Genomic DNA, 18,556 nt, shown 5'->3' on the forward strand with positions numbered 1-18,556 from the left:
CAGTCAAAATGACCGTTGGCGGTAATTTAAGGTAAATCAATTTCTACCTCATGCTGTGGTTATTCTAATAGACTAAATATTTACATACCAAAAAGTGACCTAGACTTGGAAAAAAGTCGGGAAGTTTCAATATTTTAGCAGCTATACCTAAGCTGAGATATAAATGATTAAAAATGAAAAACAGTCAAAATGACAGCACTGGTAATTCTAGTGATATAACCTTTACCCTATAATGAGGAATTGTTGGTCCCTTCGTCTAGTTCAGGGGTCGGCAACCTTTTTCTAGTCGCGGGCCAAAACCAACCCCAGAAAGGTCTCTGCGGGCCGCACAAAATGTTAGCTAAGAATTGTGTTATTTCAATGTTGGAGAACAACTGTGAATCAGGCGGGCCTCGCATCTTTTTTTGCACGTTAAAACGTGTATAATTACATTCAGGAAGGCAGTAAACTATTAGCGCGAAAAAAAGCGTTTGTTTGATTTAAAGTCCGAGTCCACGCCGTACTATTAATTTATATTACTAATGGAAAGTGTAAAAAAACTACTTTGAGGGAAAGCGTTAAAGTAGTTCAGTGTTAGTTTGCGATTTTTTGTGGTATACCGGCATTTCTTTTAAATTTCTTGCATGTTTTTATTACATTGCCGAAAAGACAAAAAAGTATATATATATAAAAAATAATATTATGTCCAATATGTTTGAATATGTTTTCCGTTTGTCCGCGACGCACTTGGCTGCCTTCCACGGCGCAACGGTAAAGAAGCGCTGATCTAGTTCAAAAGACAGCATCAAAACGTAAACAAACCGGATGTAGAAGGTTTAATCGCGCCAACCGCGAAAGTTTTTCGCACTTACGCAGTTAAAATAGTCAAAAAGTATTTCAAATGGACTCATGCTTAGTTTGTCAAAGAGGCGGCGGGCCGGATGAATTACATTGGCGGGGTTGCCGACCCCTGGTCTAGTTGTTGATAAGCACTTGCATTATCGTTATTTGACTGTATGCACTTCGGAATGTTTAGCAAATATCGCGGGTGCTGACATTGTTTGCCAAGTCGCATGACACTACTTTGACAATAGGAAGGATTAAGACACTATCCAGTTGCTTGATTTCATCCATAATATATAGACATGTCCATAAAATGTTTCATTCCACGTTAACAAGTTTCTTTGGATGTAAACTTGTTTAATTTTAGAAACAAATTATGCGAAAATTTTTAAACATTAAGTTTGACGCCTTTCGATTGCCGTTTGACGGAACATTAGAAAATAGAAAGGACCGTTGGTTTGAATTTGTTATAAGACAAGGATTTTGCAGTATGTTTGCCCCCACGCAAAATACTTTGAAGGAGTCTAATTGTGATTCAAAAGCATATGTAGGGAATATTATTTTGCATTAATCCGGTAAGCAAATTATATAATTCATGGTCGATAGTCTTGGGTCTTTACCGAATATCTTGTATAGTTGCCACCGTACAAGCTTATCGTACACATGTGGTCAAAGTAGGGCGTCCAAACGTCGACACCAAAAGGGCCGATGCAATACGCATGGCCCCTGATCGCACCATACCCTTTAACCTCATTTTTAGGCGTTATTCTGGCCGTTTAGGCTTTATTCCGATAAACTTAGAACGTATTCCGGCAGATTTAAGTCTTATTCAGACGATTTCGATCTTATACTGTACTTTTTGATATTACTGCGTATTTACTATGGTTTTATAGACTTTTCTGCTTATAAGGAATGTTTCATTTTAGGTCTTATTGTGTGTTTCCGTCCTGTAGCGCTACATTTGCTATGCATATTCCAAAATCAAAAAAAAAGTAATTTTAGGTACAAGTGGGAGCTCTGGGTCTCACCCTCTTAAAATGACTTATCTAATGAAGGTAGTAGTATAACTTGGAGAAACATAGGCCTAGTCCAGTGGTTTCCAGCCTTTTTGTTGTCATGGACCCCTTTAGACAAATTATTAATTCTGTGGACCACTACCTAAATTTTGCCTGAAACTCAATTAACATAATGTTGACTGTAATCGACATGCATTGTGGTAAATGTAGTATTAACTCAATGTACACACTGTAGGCAGAAGCATAGATTTATTTGAATGCATACCGGTACAGTTTATTCTCGCAGGCCTGAGCTTGACACAAAGTAAAAAGATCGCTTTTCGTTTTTTTTCCTAAAATTCATCAAGGTAATCACGGACCCCAAATGCTTTCTTACGGGCCCCTTGGGGGTCCGTGAACCCCAGGTTGGGAACCACTGGTCTAGTCAAAGAAGAAGGTCTTTAAATGCTCTTGTCAGATTTCATTTTTATTTACAACACATAACACAAATTAGTTTATATACGCAACTTAAATGATTCGCTTAACATTTGTCTAACATGTTTTTGCCAGTCGAGGTCAACATGAAACAATCAATCAAATACCAACAATTCCGAACAAAATTTTGCATGATAAGCACAGCACTATATTTTTTAATATTTTGATGTATATTCCTAAAAATACAATACAGTTTGAATTAACCCACAAGTTGCGACGGAAATAAAATTTAAATCCTATTGAATGAAACATCAAGTAGTTTTATAACGTCATATTGTAAGACTATTTTGCGAGGTTAATCTGAAAATTTTAGAGACATCCAGACATCGAAACCAGTTGATAAGATTAATTCCAGGAATTGAAATCCTTAGGAAACTGAAAAACATTTTTACAGAAGATTAATTCTCTAGTTTAATTTGTTGTTTAGATTTCTCTGATATTTGAAAACTGTCATGGAGTTCGATTATTGTACTGATTTCCGACCCTATATAAAAAAAAGTTGTGAAAAAAAAAAACATCAATACCGATGCTCGTATTGTACAGTTCTAAATTATTTTTGCTAGTTGTAACCAATTAAACGACGTTTTTCCCGCCTTTTCCGTACATTTATACTAAGCTTTCAACGGTTCTCGTCAAATAGCATGTTGATTTGTGCTTTTCTTCCAAGTTTTGCTTTAGAAACCTTATATTATTATTATTCGATCTTGTGCGCAAATATGCAACTGAAAGATTTGGATAAATGCTATAAAGAGAGTGACTAAAACGAATTGGCACGATACGAATATTCGTTTATTGGATTTATACTGGCAAAAACAACATTAACAACAAAATATTCGCAAGTTGCATTGGTAATCTTTTAAAACGACATAAGTGCATTATACATTAAATTAAAAGTATTTCAATAAAACCTCGTTCATGACCTACAGTCCTACACTAATGAAAGGTTTGATATTCTTGGTATCGTGTAACAAAAAAGGAAACATTGTTTTTATATCTATATTGAAAGTTACCGTCGCTTAGAATTAATTTTGCCTTCCTGTCAGTATCTCGCAAACGTCCGGCGCGGATTCGCCGTTGCAGAGCTAAATTCTTACATTTTCGCAGTAGTCCCCCGAAAACTTTTCGTCACACTCGCATTGCGTTGTCATATCTGTTGATTGAACACAGGATCCGTGTGCGCAATGATCTCGGCCTTTAGGACATGGCTGTAGTGAATCAAAATCCGTCGACTTTTTACAGCAAAATACTGTACCTGGAAGCACTGTAAAACATAACGCCATGTCTAGTAAACGCCGTGTACATTCTGAAACCTTACATTATGTTATGACGTTAACTAACACTCTGGTATGGAGTGAATTTTCAATTTGAAATAGACTAAATATATTTTGTTATGGAGTAAATTTACTCATTATTCTTAAGTAAACTTGCATTTTATTATGGAGTGTATTTACACTCTCTTATGGAGTAAACTTACACTTTATTATGGAGTAAAGTTGCCCTTCGTTATGGAGTAAACGTACACTTTGTTATGGAGTCAACTATACTTCGTTATGAAGTGAACTTAACCTTTGTTATGAAGTGAATTTATACTTTGTTATGGAGTGAATTGCACTTCGTTATCGAGTAAATTTTACACTTTGTTATGGAGTAAACTTACAACAAAATTATTCCTAATTAAAATCTACATTGGTTAAAACACGGCATGTTCTCGTGAAATGAGTTTGACCAGCTTGTTGACAGAGCACAGCTTACCATTGTTACAGTCTTCACCGAAATATCCCAGTTTGCATTCGCAGTCGTAATTGTCCCAGGCGTCTTGTAGGCATATCATGTTTCCGTTATAGTCGGTTTTGGTTCCATTCGCGTTGCACTTCGGTCGCACGCACGGAACTATATGAAAATAAAGGGTATAAAGCAAACAAGTTTAGTTCAAACGGTGTCTGTCTTTGACATAAGCTTTTCTCCAGTGCTAAATGAATCCATGTTGTTCTGTAAAGCAGACTTTCATTCTGTATCTACGTATTACCTCTGAAATAATACCGACACTGTTGGCAATCAAGAATACGCATTTTCTATTACATTTGAACTGAAAGGTAAAAAGTCAAATTAATTTATTTTTTATTTTAAACAAATTTTAATAGTATCTAGGCATGGGGCTTTTACGCGCCTTAACTACAATATTTTAAATATTAATCGGAAACAGATTCTCTGGTGAGTGTAATTCTTAACCAACATTTCGGCAACCCATGCAAGTCGCCTTCGTAAGCAGGTTACCGTTGGTAAAGAATTACAATTACTGGAATGAATGTTTTTGATTAATATTACTATGCCTGGTAGTAACAGTTTACATACAATAGCAAATTTGTTTTTATTATTTCAAATTTCATAACGCAATCCTGTGTCGAATTGCCTCTAATGCTTGGCGACCCTCTAAAAAATCGAAATCACTAAATTTACAATTCAACTCACGTGCCACCTGTTCCCACATTGCATTCTGCAACACAAAACAAGAATTCGTTAAAGTCCATTTTCGGTAGCCGCTCAAACTAAAATTATACGAACAAACTGTTTCTAAAATCACAAAACCTCACCACTTTATAGCCGTTCATTGGCCAGATTTCGCGAATTTCTTCCTTTGTACAACTTTCTTCTATGCATTCGGACACGAAATAGTTCAGGGCTGAACCTCTCTTTGTGCGCGAAAGAAACTCAGACGCGTAGCGCTTGCTGAGAAAAACGTCTGAAAGTGTCCACAAAATTAATAAGTTAAATTGAAAACAGTAAATTTGAATGCGGTCTCGTTAAAAAGAAAATACATTTTAACTAAATATGATTGAATTTGAAAAGATGAAACCCATTCACACAATTATTCAGTTGTTGGAAGTTTGCGGTTGTGTCAGCATAACACATAAAACACAAATTGCTTCAATTGTACACTTCTAAAACACAGGATTAAATATTCATTATACAGTGAGATTAAAAGTCCTCAGTTAATCATTAACGCACGATATTAACAAAGCGCCGTCAGTTTTCACGTCAAACGCGAAAAAAAAATCTTGAAAAGATAAACTCACAAGGCGGTTATGTTAGTTTGGTACCGGTATTATAAAAATTCAGTTCGTAAAAAAACACCAAATATTTACTACCGTGTTTGCCTGCTTCAATTTGAGTACTGATAACAAAGATGAGACACACGATTGACAAAAAACTGTTCATGTTGATTACCCTAAATTGACCTGTTAAAACAAGAAAACACGGGTATTATTGCATTGGAGAACCGGTACTCGATAAAATTCGTAATCACTCTAGAAGTCAACCTAAACAGAATTTTCTTTTTACAACGATTCAATATTAATTTATCTGTAGAAATGTGCTATTTAAAGCCAACATTTCTTACAAATTGTCATTATTTGAAGAAACACAAAGACAAGAGTTTAATTTTACTTGCGCCTATTTAAAATCTTTTTACACTTCTATATTGTGAGTAGAATATCGCCCTTTCCTTAAATTAAGAATTGTTTAATGTAGTTGATCTTGTCGTACGCATAGATGGACGGGGTAATAGAAAACGATTTACATATTGTTCTAAGTCAGTGGTTCTTAACCTGTCTTCTACCGCGCCCTTTTTTGGCAATTGTCCTGAGCCTTGCGCGTCCTCAGATAACACACAAATATGATCCTACAATAAGTCGATATTTTCGATTGAATATCAACGCAACTGCATAAAAATACAAAACTTGACTGCTAATGAAAAAGTGGATTATCTCGAAAAAAATGCTTTTATTTAGTGGGAATTGTTAAAACCTTAATGAAGGAGGCAGGACGCATTGGTCTCTTATAAACGCAATGGCCACTCATAAAGATTTCGATATATTGATTTTTATCAAGTTGATTTTGACACATGTTCTGAAGCCATCGACTCCACAGTTGTAAGTCTGTACAAAACCACGTCAAAATGTCGCCCAATGCACAAAAATTAAACATTGTGTTAATCGTGTTTCAAAAGGTGTGAGAAAATAACATTACAAACTCGTGCAAAACTTCTGGGTTTCATCATATTTAATATAATAGGAATTAGGAGTGGCAGGTTCGCGCGACCGGCAAAATTTTTGTTGTGTTTTGTTGTTACAATTGGCAAAAGCACCTTGTGGAGTAAATCGCATGCCGCCCGAAACCTGTGCACAACTCAGATCTCCTTAAGAAATGTCAATCTGTTCTGACTAAACGTAGCCCAAATCGGCCGTAATGATTATCAAATACTGTTCGCAAAAACTATCAACACATATTTGCCCAAAAGTTCACAAATCGCAAAAGCATGAACCAATTTTCTTCAGTTGCTGATATACACATGTACAATTTTGATGTAAATCATTACAACATAAAAGCAAATTCAACAACTAACGCAACATAAAACCTATAAAATCATGATAAAAAGTTAAATTTTGGAGTATAGAGCTTAAACCCCCTGAGAATTTCTTGCCCCTCACCGGTTAAGAACACCACTGTGTTAAGTTAAAGATCGAACATTTCACAAGCGAATAGCCATGTGACGACCAATGCTGATATCTACCTCATCACAGTCCCCCTGTAGATCACATCTGCCTTATATAACTCATCAACCCTGATAAATATTCTCAAACCAATTCCAAGAAAGACCTCGCTCGACGAAACTAGAATGGGCTTCCTCTGTTCAATTCTAGTTCAAACCAGGAAATTTGTTTTCGTCAGCATGTTATCAGCTAAGCTGGCGACAATAAATCAATGTGAGATTTTTCAAGAGGCTGTGTCAGCGTTTTGACAACAGGCTGTGAAGTCTACAATTGTGTCAACATTATCGAGTCGATGCGAAAATGCGATCTTGCAAAAAGTCAAATAACTTGCAACGGAGAATCTGTACAAGTAAACAGTCGCCTGCTCAAGGCGAACTGGAGACAACTGCGGAATATGACCGATAGATCTCCCTAATCAACAGTCATCTCAGGTTAAATACCCTTAAACGAAATAGACATCTACTTCAATTGAAAGCATTGAGTCGCATCTATAGCGTAACTAAAGGACTTGACAAGATGTGCTTCAGCCAGTCTGGAAGAATATACCACTCGGCAAAAACCAAATTGACATTCTTTTATAACACCAGGACATCTGTGTTTGCCAGTACGGTACTGACGTCAACAAATCAAAGTACAAACCTAAAAAGGCCTCATGCGTACTTAGCGGCAGACTCTTCAGTCAAAAACGCACTGTCAGCAACATTGCAATATAAACATTCCAAAGGTCCGGCGTCGGTCAGATATGTTAACAAAACTATTCATGAGTGGACAGTCCTCGAACTTCGGTCCAAAGTTCACAAGTCCAATTTTCTTGACTCTACCTAAATCAGCAATAATAGAAAGGTTTAAACTTCTTTCTGTTTCGTGAAAATTGGATATTGTTTTGCAGTATAATGGGGACATTGTGGTCGAAATAAAGTGAAAAATAGCTCATTGAAACCTCTAAACAGTGTTTTGTGATTTATCTAATTTGTGTTTAAATTTCCTTGTTTCTTTTAGCTATACTTAGGGTTGCTATACCGTGCTTATTTCTAAGATTCGTGCTTATTCTAGAATTGTGTCCTTGGTTTGTTTTATTTTGGTTTCTAAAAGTGTTCTTTATCAATTCTTTTACATTGACGGAAGAGTGAGAGGCTTCATTAATTTATACTTACCAAGTTCTTTGACCCAGATTATATCAAAAAGGCATTAAATTACTTAATAACAATGGATTATGGATTAGGATTGAGCTCATTGAAACCTCTAAACCAGGGGTGTCCAACAAGTGGCACGCGTGCCAAATGTGGCACACGACCAGATAAAAAATGGCTCGCAAGCGTTCTTTGACCCAGATTATAACAAAAATGCATTTAATTTACTTAATAACAATGGATTATGGATTAGGATTGTTTTTTAAAGTACATTGTAGCGGACGGGTTTGCGGTTGTGGTATAATTAGTCAAAGGGTGGTTTTCAGGGTCTTATTTTCAAGTGTGGTTCAATAATTGGGTCATTATAAATACGATAATTTACCAGGTTCATTTTGGTAATATCATATATTACGACAGGGGTCGGCAACTTTTCGTAAGCAGTGTACCAGTTTATGAATAATGTCAAAATATTAACAACTCGCGTGCCAAACATTTTTCTATGTTTTGTTTCGCACTGGCAATCAGGGCTGCAGAGCTGGTTAAAAATACCGCGAGTCCGACTCGGGCCGAATATGAAGTTTCATCGCGTTCATCGCGTCTCAGCCTCTGTATTTCACCATTTATGTAACTAAATTATGGTGGATATTCCGCAATCCACTCATAGGATCATGGAAAATTTTCCACGAGCATATTCTATTCCACCTTAACAATTTACAGTTTGCTGCCTTTCGAAATTTGGTACTGCGCATGCGCACACGTCGGACTCGGGTAGTTTTACCTGGTCTTACTCGAGTCCCGAGTCCGACTCAGCAGCCCTGCTGTGATCTGACATCTAATTTATGTATCTTTTTCGAAATATACTTCGATGATTTTAAGCCGATACCTAAAAGTGTTAACTATCAGTTTCGTTTTTGTTGGTTTCTCAGTCGCACAAAAACACACCTGCTTACTTTTAATGTAGAACAGTGGTTCTCAACCTTTTTGCGGACCGGTGGCCTTCAAAAATTAAAATGAGGCCAAAATTTAATTATGACAAAAGTAGGCTATGCAACTTAAAAGCAAATAACGAAAACTTCAATGTAATGAGAAATTTTCTGCTGTCTGATATCATACCTGCTATACGTGGTTCTATGGAAGTTTTCACATCCAACTGGTCCTAAATTTAACGAGTTGTAGCCTACTTTTGAACAGTTGGGCACAACACTAGCATTGTACGTACGATAAAGTCCAAATTAGACCATTTACTTTTACTCTATGTTACGTCACAATGCAGCAAACTACGGAACTCGCTAAGTTCTAAATTTAATGGACAAGCCGCCTTCAACATCTTGCTGTTTGCAATTGAGATATAAATTTGTAATAAATTTGGCGGAGGACCGGCTGTTGAGAACCACTGATGAAAAATGCCCTGCTTTAACGCTTTAAACGTTAGGCCAAATTTGGGGCATTGTGACGTAATAGGAACGGTTAGTGGTTAACAACAAGTATAACGCCCACAAAAAATAATATTAAATGCAACAATCAGATGCATTAGAAGACACTTATTTGTGACATGAACTGGCAATGTGTGCAATCATTTAGTTCACGCTAGTGTTAGTGATGCTCGAAATCCAACATATCAACACCAGGCCTACACAACTTAAAACTGTGTGCTGATTTTTATTTATTGTGTGAAACAGGTGCAAATAGCAAATATTGTCCAAATTACATTTTTTATAAATATTCTACAAACCGTATTTCATCGCATTGTCGCGATAATACACAAAGAGGTAAGGCTGTGAATAAACTTTCACCCACCGTACAATTAACGCAAAGCATTGCGAGTAGGGATGTTCAAAGCAAAATATCGGCGACTCATTTATAATTCTTGTTTTAAATGCGACGTCAGCGTTTTTTCAGGCAACCAATTACTTCGCGATAAGCTTTGCCTAATAATCAAGTGTCAATAGGGTGTATTTACCGACGCAATTTTAAATGCGAAATCTTAAGGCAGTTTACGCCTCTCTGTTAGCACCTGTCGTGCATGTTGCTCCAACCAACATACCAACATCAGGCCTAAACAACTAGCAAAACTTTCGATTTAATAGTTTGCGTATTAGGCACATAATAGTGTGTTTCATATTGTTTGAAACTACAGATTTGAAATCTGTTTCAACAGTGATTGCTCGGACCAAGCCATGGCAAAAATTTACCGAGTAAAAGTTTGCAAAAGTATTGCAAACCATAGGCGTTAAACCATTTTAAGTCTTAAGGGGAACGATAATATTTGCTTTTCAAACACGTAAGCTGGCCAAAATGTAATAAAATGGCCATACACATTATCTACGTAAATTCTATTTATCAAATATATGTTTCGATCATTCCCCAAAATCTACGCCATATTTGAACCCCTTTCGCATCAAAGGCATAAGTTAAGTGGGAAAATTTTTGGCCCATATTTGTTTTTGCTTGCAGAAACAAGTTAAGAAAAATAAAAAAATAAATATAAAGTATATAATGTAAAATACACAATACAAAATATAGAATAAACAAAAAAAATATATAAAAATAAAAATTGAAAAAATAATAAAAAATAAAAATTGAAAATAAACACTAAGCCCTGAAAATATACCCCCTGACAAAATATACAACAACCGCACCCCCGTATAGTTACACTATGGTTTATTCGTTTTACGATTTATATTAAGTTGTACTTTCTCTTGATTTGTTTCTTCAAGCAAAACAGATATGGAGCGAAAACATTCTAGCCTTTCCTATGACTATACAGATGCAAAATAAATTTTGATGGATTTTTAATATACACATCCCAAAACTATTCCTTGCTTTGTTTCCGCAAGCAAAAACAGATATGGGCCGAACATTTTCTGTCTTAACCTATGACGTAGATGCAAATTTTTTTTAACGTTTATTGTCTTAATCCCCCCCAACTTCCCCTTATACTAAATAAAACAAACAATTTATTCCCCCCTACTTAATAAAAAAATATGTTTGATGCCAACGAAACCAAAGATAAACCATAAACAAAAAATAATTTCACCGGAACAATATTTTTAATTATTTTTTTATTCCCCTTCAAAAAAATGAAGCCCCAACCCTTGGAAATATTGCGTTTTTTTTATTATTGTCGCTATAGGTTGGCGTAGAGATATTCAAACAAACTAACGTCACACTATTTTATAGCGAAAAAATAGGATTCACTCATAAGTTTGAACCTATAAGCCGAATTAACATAATAAACATAACTTTTAAAGATGAAGGCCGAATATGTTAGGTTTTAATACTTAGCTTTATGAGTACCAGATAATACACTCTCAAAACTATTTGAGGCGCAAATAACAACATCCGATTTTTTAAATACGGTCAATGAAAATGGTATAAATAATTAAAAAACATTTTTTTTAAATACTTAAAAGAACAAAAATGGTTTTACTTAGGCTGCTTATTTGCGCACTGTTTCGCGTGACCACAGCAAGTTTCTTAAAAATGTAAAAACGTTGTGACGTTTCCGGACTTTTTATGCCCCTTAAACCATTATATTGTTTATCAGAGATTATGTAAAAAATATGGCCACCCTAGTAAATAGTATTCCAGATTTTGGTTTGTTTACTTGTGAATATAAAATCATCTTCATTGTATATAAATAGATGATTGCTTTTAACAATAGAGTCAAAATATTTTGCGGAGTTTAGATAAATACATTTCCTTCTTAAAACTGTGAGATCTTAGTCTAGAATTCATTAGTCTGTTTCTTACTGTATTCCGTATATGTTTTATCAGATAAATACTTAAATTATGCAACAATTTCAAGGTGAAATTATACATTTCGATGAACTGGTTATACTGCGAAATCTAAAGGCTTGTGGAAAAATGTTAAACGGTTTTCATAACTGCATATAACATCCGATGCCCAGGTCAACAAATCAAAGTACAAACCTAAATAGGCTTCATCCTTACCTAATTAGCGGCAGACTCTTCAGTCATAAACGCACTGTCAGCAACATTGCAATGTAACCATTCCAAAGGTCCGGCGTCGGTCAGATATGCTATCAAATTGTTTCATCATTCATGAGTGGACATTTCTCGAACTTCGGTCCGAAGTTCATAAGTCCAATTTTCTTGACGATTTTTGTAGTTTCTGCCTAACGGTTTGGGGTGCATTTTTTGGCAAATGTGTTGAAAAATAATTTTTTTAAATATTGTTTTGGTAATGAAATATTTACTCCCGGGTGGAGCATGTTTCTTTGTTTATCGTTTATCTATGGTTTCGGGATATCAAACATATAGGGCCTATATTTTTATGGTTTCGGGGCATCAGACATATATATTTTTTAATTGATTGTAGTTTTTTTATTAATAGGGGGGAAATAAATTGTTTTTTATTTGTTTTGAGATGGAGTGTGACAGGGGTTTAAAACAATGAGCGTTTTTTTTGTGGAAAAATATTTTCATCTACGCCAGAAGTGAAGGCAGAAAATTTACGGCCCATATCTGTTTCTGCTTGCAGAAACAAGTCAAGGAAAAGTTTTGAGATGTGTATATGTCCATCAAAAGTTTATTTGCATCTATAAAGTCATAGGTATAGGCTATAAAGTCATAGGTATTTTTTGGTTTGCTATGGTTTCCTATGGCGTGTTTAGACCGATTTTTGTCCGAAGCTTTATAGAAAAAGTATAGATCGTAGAACCTTTAAATTTTCAGACATTAGATAGAGTGGAATGTAGGTGCTTTGTAGAAGTTTATGAGGCGGCACCCCCAGGGGCCTTTGCTTGGGGGCAAAAACCTGAAATATTGCGTTTTAGCTCTTTGTAGCTAACGACTGCCCTCTAACAGCAGAAAAACTTTCATACAGAATTCGTTCATATTCACTTGCTTTGTCGAGCTTGTGAAGTGACAAAGCGACTGGTCGCCTGCTACGCTTTATTGTCCCGCGCGTGAGATTTTCATTGTGCGAAGTGGCTCGTCCAAACCTGGGCTCGTGCGACTTTCACACTGCCACAAATTTAAATGCGAAATCTGGTGGCAACTACAATCCAACATATCAACACCAGGCCTACACAACTTAAAATTGTGTGTTGATATGTTGGATTGGAGTAACATACAAAACAGGTGCAAATAGCAAAAATTCTCCAAATACGATTTTTTCAAATATTCTCCAAATCGTATTTCATTTTATTGTCGCGGTAATACACAAAGAGGTGAGGCCGTGAATAAACTTTCACCCACCGTACAATTAACGTAGGGAAGCATTGCGAGTAGGGATGTATAAAGCAGAATATCGGCGACTCATTTATAATTCTTGCTTTAAATGCGGCGTCAGCATTTTTTCGGGCCACCAACCTCGCGATAAGCTTCGCCTAAATAATCAAGTGTCAATAGGGTGTTATTAGGCGAGCGAGCGTCTAGCGCAGGCTTTGGCACGCAGTTTCTTTGTCGTATTTTAATTCATTATCGAGGTATAACATGAGGAGGCAAGGCCAGTATAAAATAAAGTTTCACCCATCGTAAAGCAGGGAGGCATTGCTAGAAGCTTCATTTATATGACGTTCGTTAACTCGGTCGCCAGATTGAATCATAAGTTAGAAAAGCCTAAAAATTTTCTTGAAAGTAAAGTTTTCAGGCGTCAAGTGCCAGTTTGTCACTGTCTCTGCAAATGGAATTTTTTGAGGCGGCAAAAATAAAAAAAATAAATGAATAAAATATTTTGATGGCAAAACGATTCTAAAACTAATTTTGCATAGTCTTTACCAAACTAACGTATAAGAAAATTAAACCCTGGCAACTACCCCTTTCGTATCTAAGACATAAGTTAAGGCTGGTGATTTTCGGGCCATATCTGTTTTTGCTTGCAGAAACAAGTTAACTTAATAAAAGAACAGGCAACGTTTGTACTACACCACAGACCAAAGTCAAATTAATAATATTTAAAAGCAACCCTGACAAGTAACGCCTATTTATAACGCTCCATAATCCCCCCCCCCCCCTGAAAGAAACAATTAAAAAAAAATTAAATTTGTTAAAATATACGCTAAACCCTGAAAATATACCCCACGATAAAATATACAACAACCGCACCCCCTTCTAGTTACTTTTGCTTTCTGCTCCGTCAACCATCGAATTTGGTTAAGAATTGTAATTGTTACCAGCTACTGCAGCAATTGACCCACGGTTGTTTCAAAATAATAGCACAACAAATAGCTATCGTTTAGGGCAGTGGTTCTCAAACTTTTGCTAAAAAATTACGCAACGGTCCCCCAGCAATGTTTTAATTGCTTACGGTCCTTAAAAATATACACAAATAAACTTAAAATAACACGTTGTTTTTAATTGTATCAATGGAACGGGTGCACTTGCTTCTTTGCTACCATTTATGTTAACCTCTAATTAACGAATCACTTTATTTACCTTAGTCTAGCAGTCACGAACAGTTTTAAAACCGTGCCCACAGTGGCAGCGCAGCAAGCTGTAAAAACGTAATTCTCACTAGCACAACGCAACCCTATGTCGTCACAATGGACAATTCAACTTCAAGCGTGCAAAGTCGTTAATAAACAACTAGTGAGATTGGTTTGAAAAAGTAAGTTGCCTGAAAATTTTATTGCGCAAAAATATTATCTTCTTTAGGAGAGTCGTTTTAATGTTTTTGTTAGGTGCTTCGCGGGCCCAGAAAATTGTCGCGCGGACCCCAGTTTGAGAACCACTGGTTTAAGGCGATTGTATTTGTGGAGGAATTAGAATTTCCTTTACGGTCAAAATGACCGTTGGCGATAATTTAAGGTAAATCAATTTCTACCTCATGCTGTGGTTATTTTAATAGACTAAAAATTTTCATACCAAAAGGGACCTAGCCTAGGAAAAAGTCGGGAAGTTTCAATATTTTAGCAGCTACCTAAGCTGAGATATAAACGATTGAAAATCAAAAACTGTCAAAATGACAGCACTGGTAATTCTACAGATATAACGTTTACCCTACAAAGAGGAACGGTCGGTCCGTTTGTTTAGTTGTTGATAAGCACTTGCATTATCGTTATTCGACCATATGCACTTCTGAATGTTAAGCAAATAGCGGGTGTTGACATTGTTTGCCAAGTCGCATGGCAGTACTTTGACAATAGGAAGGATTAAGACACTATCCAGTTGCTTGATTTCATCCATAATATATAGACATGTCCATAAAATGTTTCATTCCACGTTAACAAGTTTCTTTGGATGTCAACTTGTTCAATTTTAGAACAAATCATGCGAAAATATTTAAAAATTAGGTTTGACGCTATCAATTGCCGTTTGACGGAATATTAAAAAATAGAATAGACCGTTGGTATGAATTTGTTATGAAACCAGGATTTTGCAGTAAGTTTGCACCCACGCAAAATACTTTGCAGGAATCTAATTGTGATTTAAAAGCATATGTAGGGAATATTATTTTGCTTTAATCCGGTAAGCAATTAGAAAATTCAAGGTCGATAGTCTTGGGTCTTTACCGAATATCTTGTATAGTTGCCAGCGTACAAGCTTATCGTACACATGTGGTCAAAGTAGGGCGTCCAAACGTCGACACCAAAATGGTCGATGCAATACCCATGGCCCCTGATCGTCCCATACCCTTTACCAGTGACGTGCGGTGAGGTTCCTAGATGGTAAGGCACACATTTCGTCGATTCGAGTTTTTCTTTAACAACAAAAACGGTATCGTACTAATAAAAATAAAAAAGTTTGAACTTTTTTTGTTTAGCTTTCGCCATTGTATGAACTGCGTAAACCGTTTCGAGCAGCAACTGACTGAGTTTTAGCCCAATAAAAATGACTTAAAAAGTAGTAAAACTACATTAATATAGAAAACGTAATAATGACTACATCGTTTATGACGTAACAGTGCATGACAATTAAAGGGGTGACATATCTGTTATCGACTGTTGTGGTAGGCTACTGCTCATAAAAGCTACAAAACAAATTATTATTAAGAGTATAATATTTATAAATTTTTGGGTGGCCATGGCCCCCTGGCTACGCCTATGACCACAAATCCATTCCGTTTTTCCAATCTCTTTAAAAGTTGGGTGTTATTTTTTTTTGTCCAGTTGTCTGATGCAAAACTGTTGAATTTGCAACAGTTCTGCCTTTATTTATGACTTTAACTTTAGAGTTTTACACTACAAGAAGTCAATGTACACGCAATATGCGGGCATTTAAGCTGGACAAAGAAATGTTTCATAGCGTGGAAGTCTAAGGAAGCTATGAGTGGTTCAGGCTGCAGACCACAGAAATGTTCTTTGGTGAAAGTACCATATGAACATGATGGTGAATACAATGTGCTGCTTATAAATTTTAAATAATTGGCACCAGCTTGTGGCTTCTTAACAAGCAAGTCTTGTACTTCCTTATTTTTGACTTTTTTACCCCTGGGAATACTCCATTGTTGTTGCAAACTGGTACAAGAAAGGTTGTCGGGCATATTGTTTAAGTTCAGTTGTTTACAGTGAGCCATGTAAAAAAATAAACCTACAACATGGTTGCAAAAGCCACTCATTCCAGCAACACATGAACATTTTCCAGACATCGATGTGGTTACAAGTGTTACAGACGCTTGTAGGTTATGCGGTGGCTCATTTTTTTTCATTGACCTGTAACATTTTGCAAATACAGTTGCCTCCTCTTCTGTGTAGCTCACTGCAACATACACATAAACATATTAAATCATTTTCTTGTTAGGCTACTTCAATTTCGTAGGACGTGATTAGCAACTTATAATTTAAAATGTTTCTGTTCTTATAACCTGTATGTTAAACAAATTATAAAAGCAACCTACTTTAAAATATAAACTAACCATTCTGTGAAAGGTTTTGTAGTAAAGCAATAAAATATGGTTTGCGTATATAACATTAGGTCCACTTACACTTCATATCATGTAGATACCCTGGCTCAGCAAAAAATTTATATGCCTTATGGGTGTTCTCGCAACCTGACTTGACCTGTGCATATTGTTCCACTTCTGCGAATGTAATTGGCGGAAACAAGGTCAAGTCTGTCCTCCCAACAGCTGGAACATACACATTTTATATATATATTGCTCTAAATTTGTCATACGAAAAGAAAGGAAAAAATAATCTTACCATTAGAACTCATTTTACTGCAAAGTTCTTTCTTCGAAAACTTCACCAATCAGAATCCCAAAATCAGTTTGTATTATAAATCTGTTTGGTAATGTTCCTAACATTTAAAGTTGGAAGGAAGAGTACTATTAATAATATGGTTTTGCTCATGAAAATACAATCGATTTCGTATATATTTTTTGTTCTATTTTGCCGCTAGGACGCCGTAAAACTTGAAGGTTTAGATAACTAGAGCATAAATAGTTGGAAAGGGTTGATTATGGTGATTATCTGCAGTAAGATCGAACTGTAGGATAGACCGCCCCCGCTTTACAGAATTATAAATAGGATTTCCATTCCAGAACAACATCAACGCTAACTGTCGGTAACGCGTATCTGCTAGCAGTAGCTACTGGATTAGCTTGCTCTCCAGTAACGCGTTGCTATGCGGTAACTAGTCACGTGACCGCAAGCTGCAAGTGGCCTATTGAGGCATGCCTCAAATCATGGCTAAAACGTTCATTATGTTTTGCGAGAAAATTTACCAAAGAAAAAGGCACGCATAATGCAGTGTATGGCACTTTTGTGATCTGAAGAGAGGCACGGCTTGGCACTGCCGCACTTCGCGTATCCAATGATTTTTACCAGAATTAGAAGAAAAAAATTAAGCACGCTTTAGGTAGAGAAACGTAAAATTTGCGATAGAGATTAACTGATATAGCTTTTGCTTGATATATCTTCTGCTTTGCTAGATGTTGGTAGGTGGGGCAGTGCCTCACCTGCCTCCCCTGACTGCACGTCCCTGCCCTTTACCCTCATTTTCAGGCGTTATTATGGCCGTTTAGGCTTTATTCCGAGGAACTTAGAGCGTATTCCGGCAGATTTAAGTCTTATTCAGACGATTTTGATCTTATACTGTACTTTTTTGATATTACTGCGTATTTACTGTGGTTTTATAGATTTTTCTGCTTTTAAGGATTGTTTCTTTTCAGGTCTTATTGTGTGTTCCCGTCCTGTAGCGCTACATTTGCTATGCATATTCTAAAATCAAAAAAATCATTTTAGGTACAAGTGGGAGCTCTGGGTTACACCCTCTTAAAATGACTTATCTAATGAAGCTAATATTATAACTTGGAGATACATAGGTCTAGTCCAGTGGTTCCCAACCTTTTTGTTGTCATGGACCCCTTTAGACAAATTATTATTAATTCTGTGGAACCCTACATAAATTTTGCCTAAACTCAATTAACATAATGTTGACTGTAATCGACACGCATTGTGGTAGATGTAGTATTAACTCAATGTACACACTGTAGGCAGCAGCATAGATTTATTTGAATGCATACCGGTACAGTTTATTCTCGCAGGCCTGAGCTTGACACATGTGCATTTAAAGAGAGAAATTAAAGTAAAAAGATCGCTTTTCTTTTTTTTCTTTCTTAAAATTCATCAAGGTAATCACGGACCCCCAAAGGGGT

The 18,556-nt window shown here is 36.1% G+C and overlaps 1 protein-coding gene across 1 annotated transcript; it reads right to left on the reverse strand.

Moving 5' to 3' along the window:
* Nucleotides 1-4,002: 4,002 nt before the first annotated feature.
* Nucleotides 4,003-17,897, reverse strand: LOC146163347 (uncharacterized). The gene is made up of 6 exons (XM_083380457.1): nucleotides 17,858-17,897; nucleotides 16,883-17,026; nucleotides 16,273-16,656; nucleotides 4,904-5,052; nucleotides 4,782-4,806; nucleotides 4,003-4,202 (listed from the first exon to the last, which is right to left on the reverse strand). Exons 1-6 carry the CDS (start codon nucleotides 17,895-17,897, stop codon nucleotides 4,003-4,005), a joined length of 942 nt encoding a protein of 313 aa, XP_083236583.1.
* Nucleotides 17,898-18,556: the final 659 nt, after the last annotated feature.

The sequence above is a fragment of the Ascidiella aspersa genome, chromosome 2, assembly GCF_963924565.1.
Source record: "Ascidiella aspersa chromosome 2, kaAscAspe10.2, whole genome shotgun sequence".
NCBI classification, from domain to species: Eukaryota; Metazoa; Chordata; class Ascidiacea; order Phlebobranchia; family Ascidiidae; genus Ascidiella; species Ascidiella aspersa.

Bases quoted from the DNA above. Each gene is read 5' to 3' on its own strand.
- LOC146163347 (XM_083380457.1), bottom strand. From the start codon at position 17,897: ATGAGGGTAAAGGGCAGGGACGTGCAGTCAGGGGAGGCAG. The intron at 17,027-17,857 runs GTGAGGCACTGC...TGTATGTTCCAG, and splicing joins CGTGCAGTCAGGGGAGGCAG to CTGTTGGGAGGACAGACTTG. The intron at 4,807-4,903 runs GTGAGGTTTTGT...TTTGTGTTGCAG, and splicing joins CAATGAACGGCTATAAAGTG to AATGCAATGTGGGAACAGGT.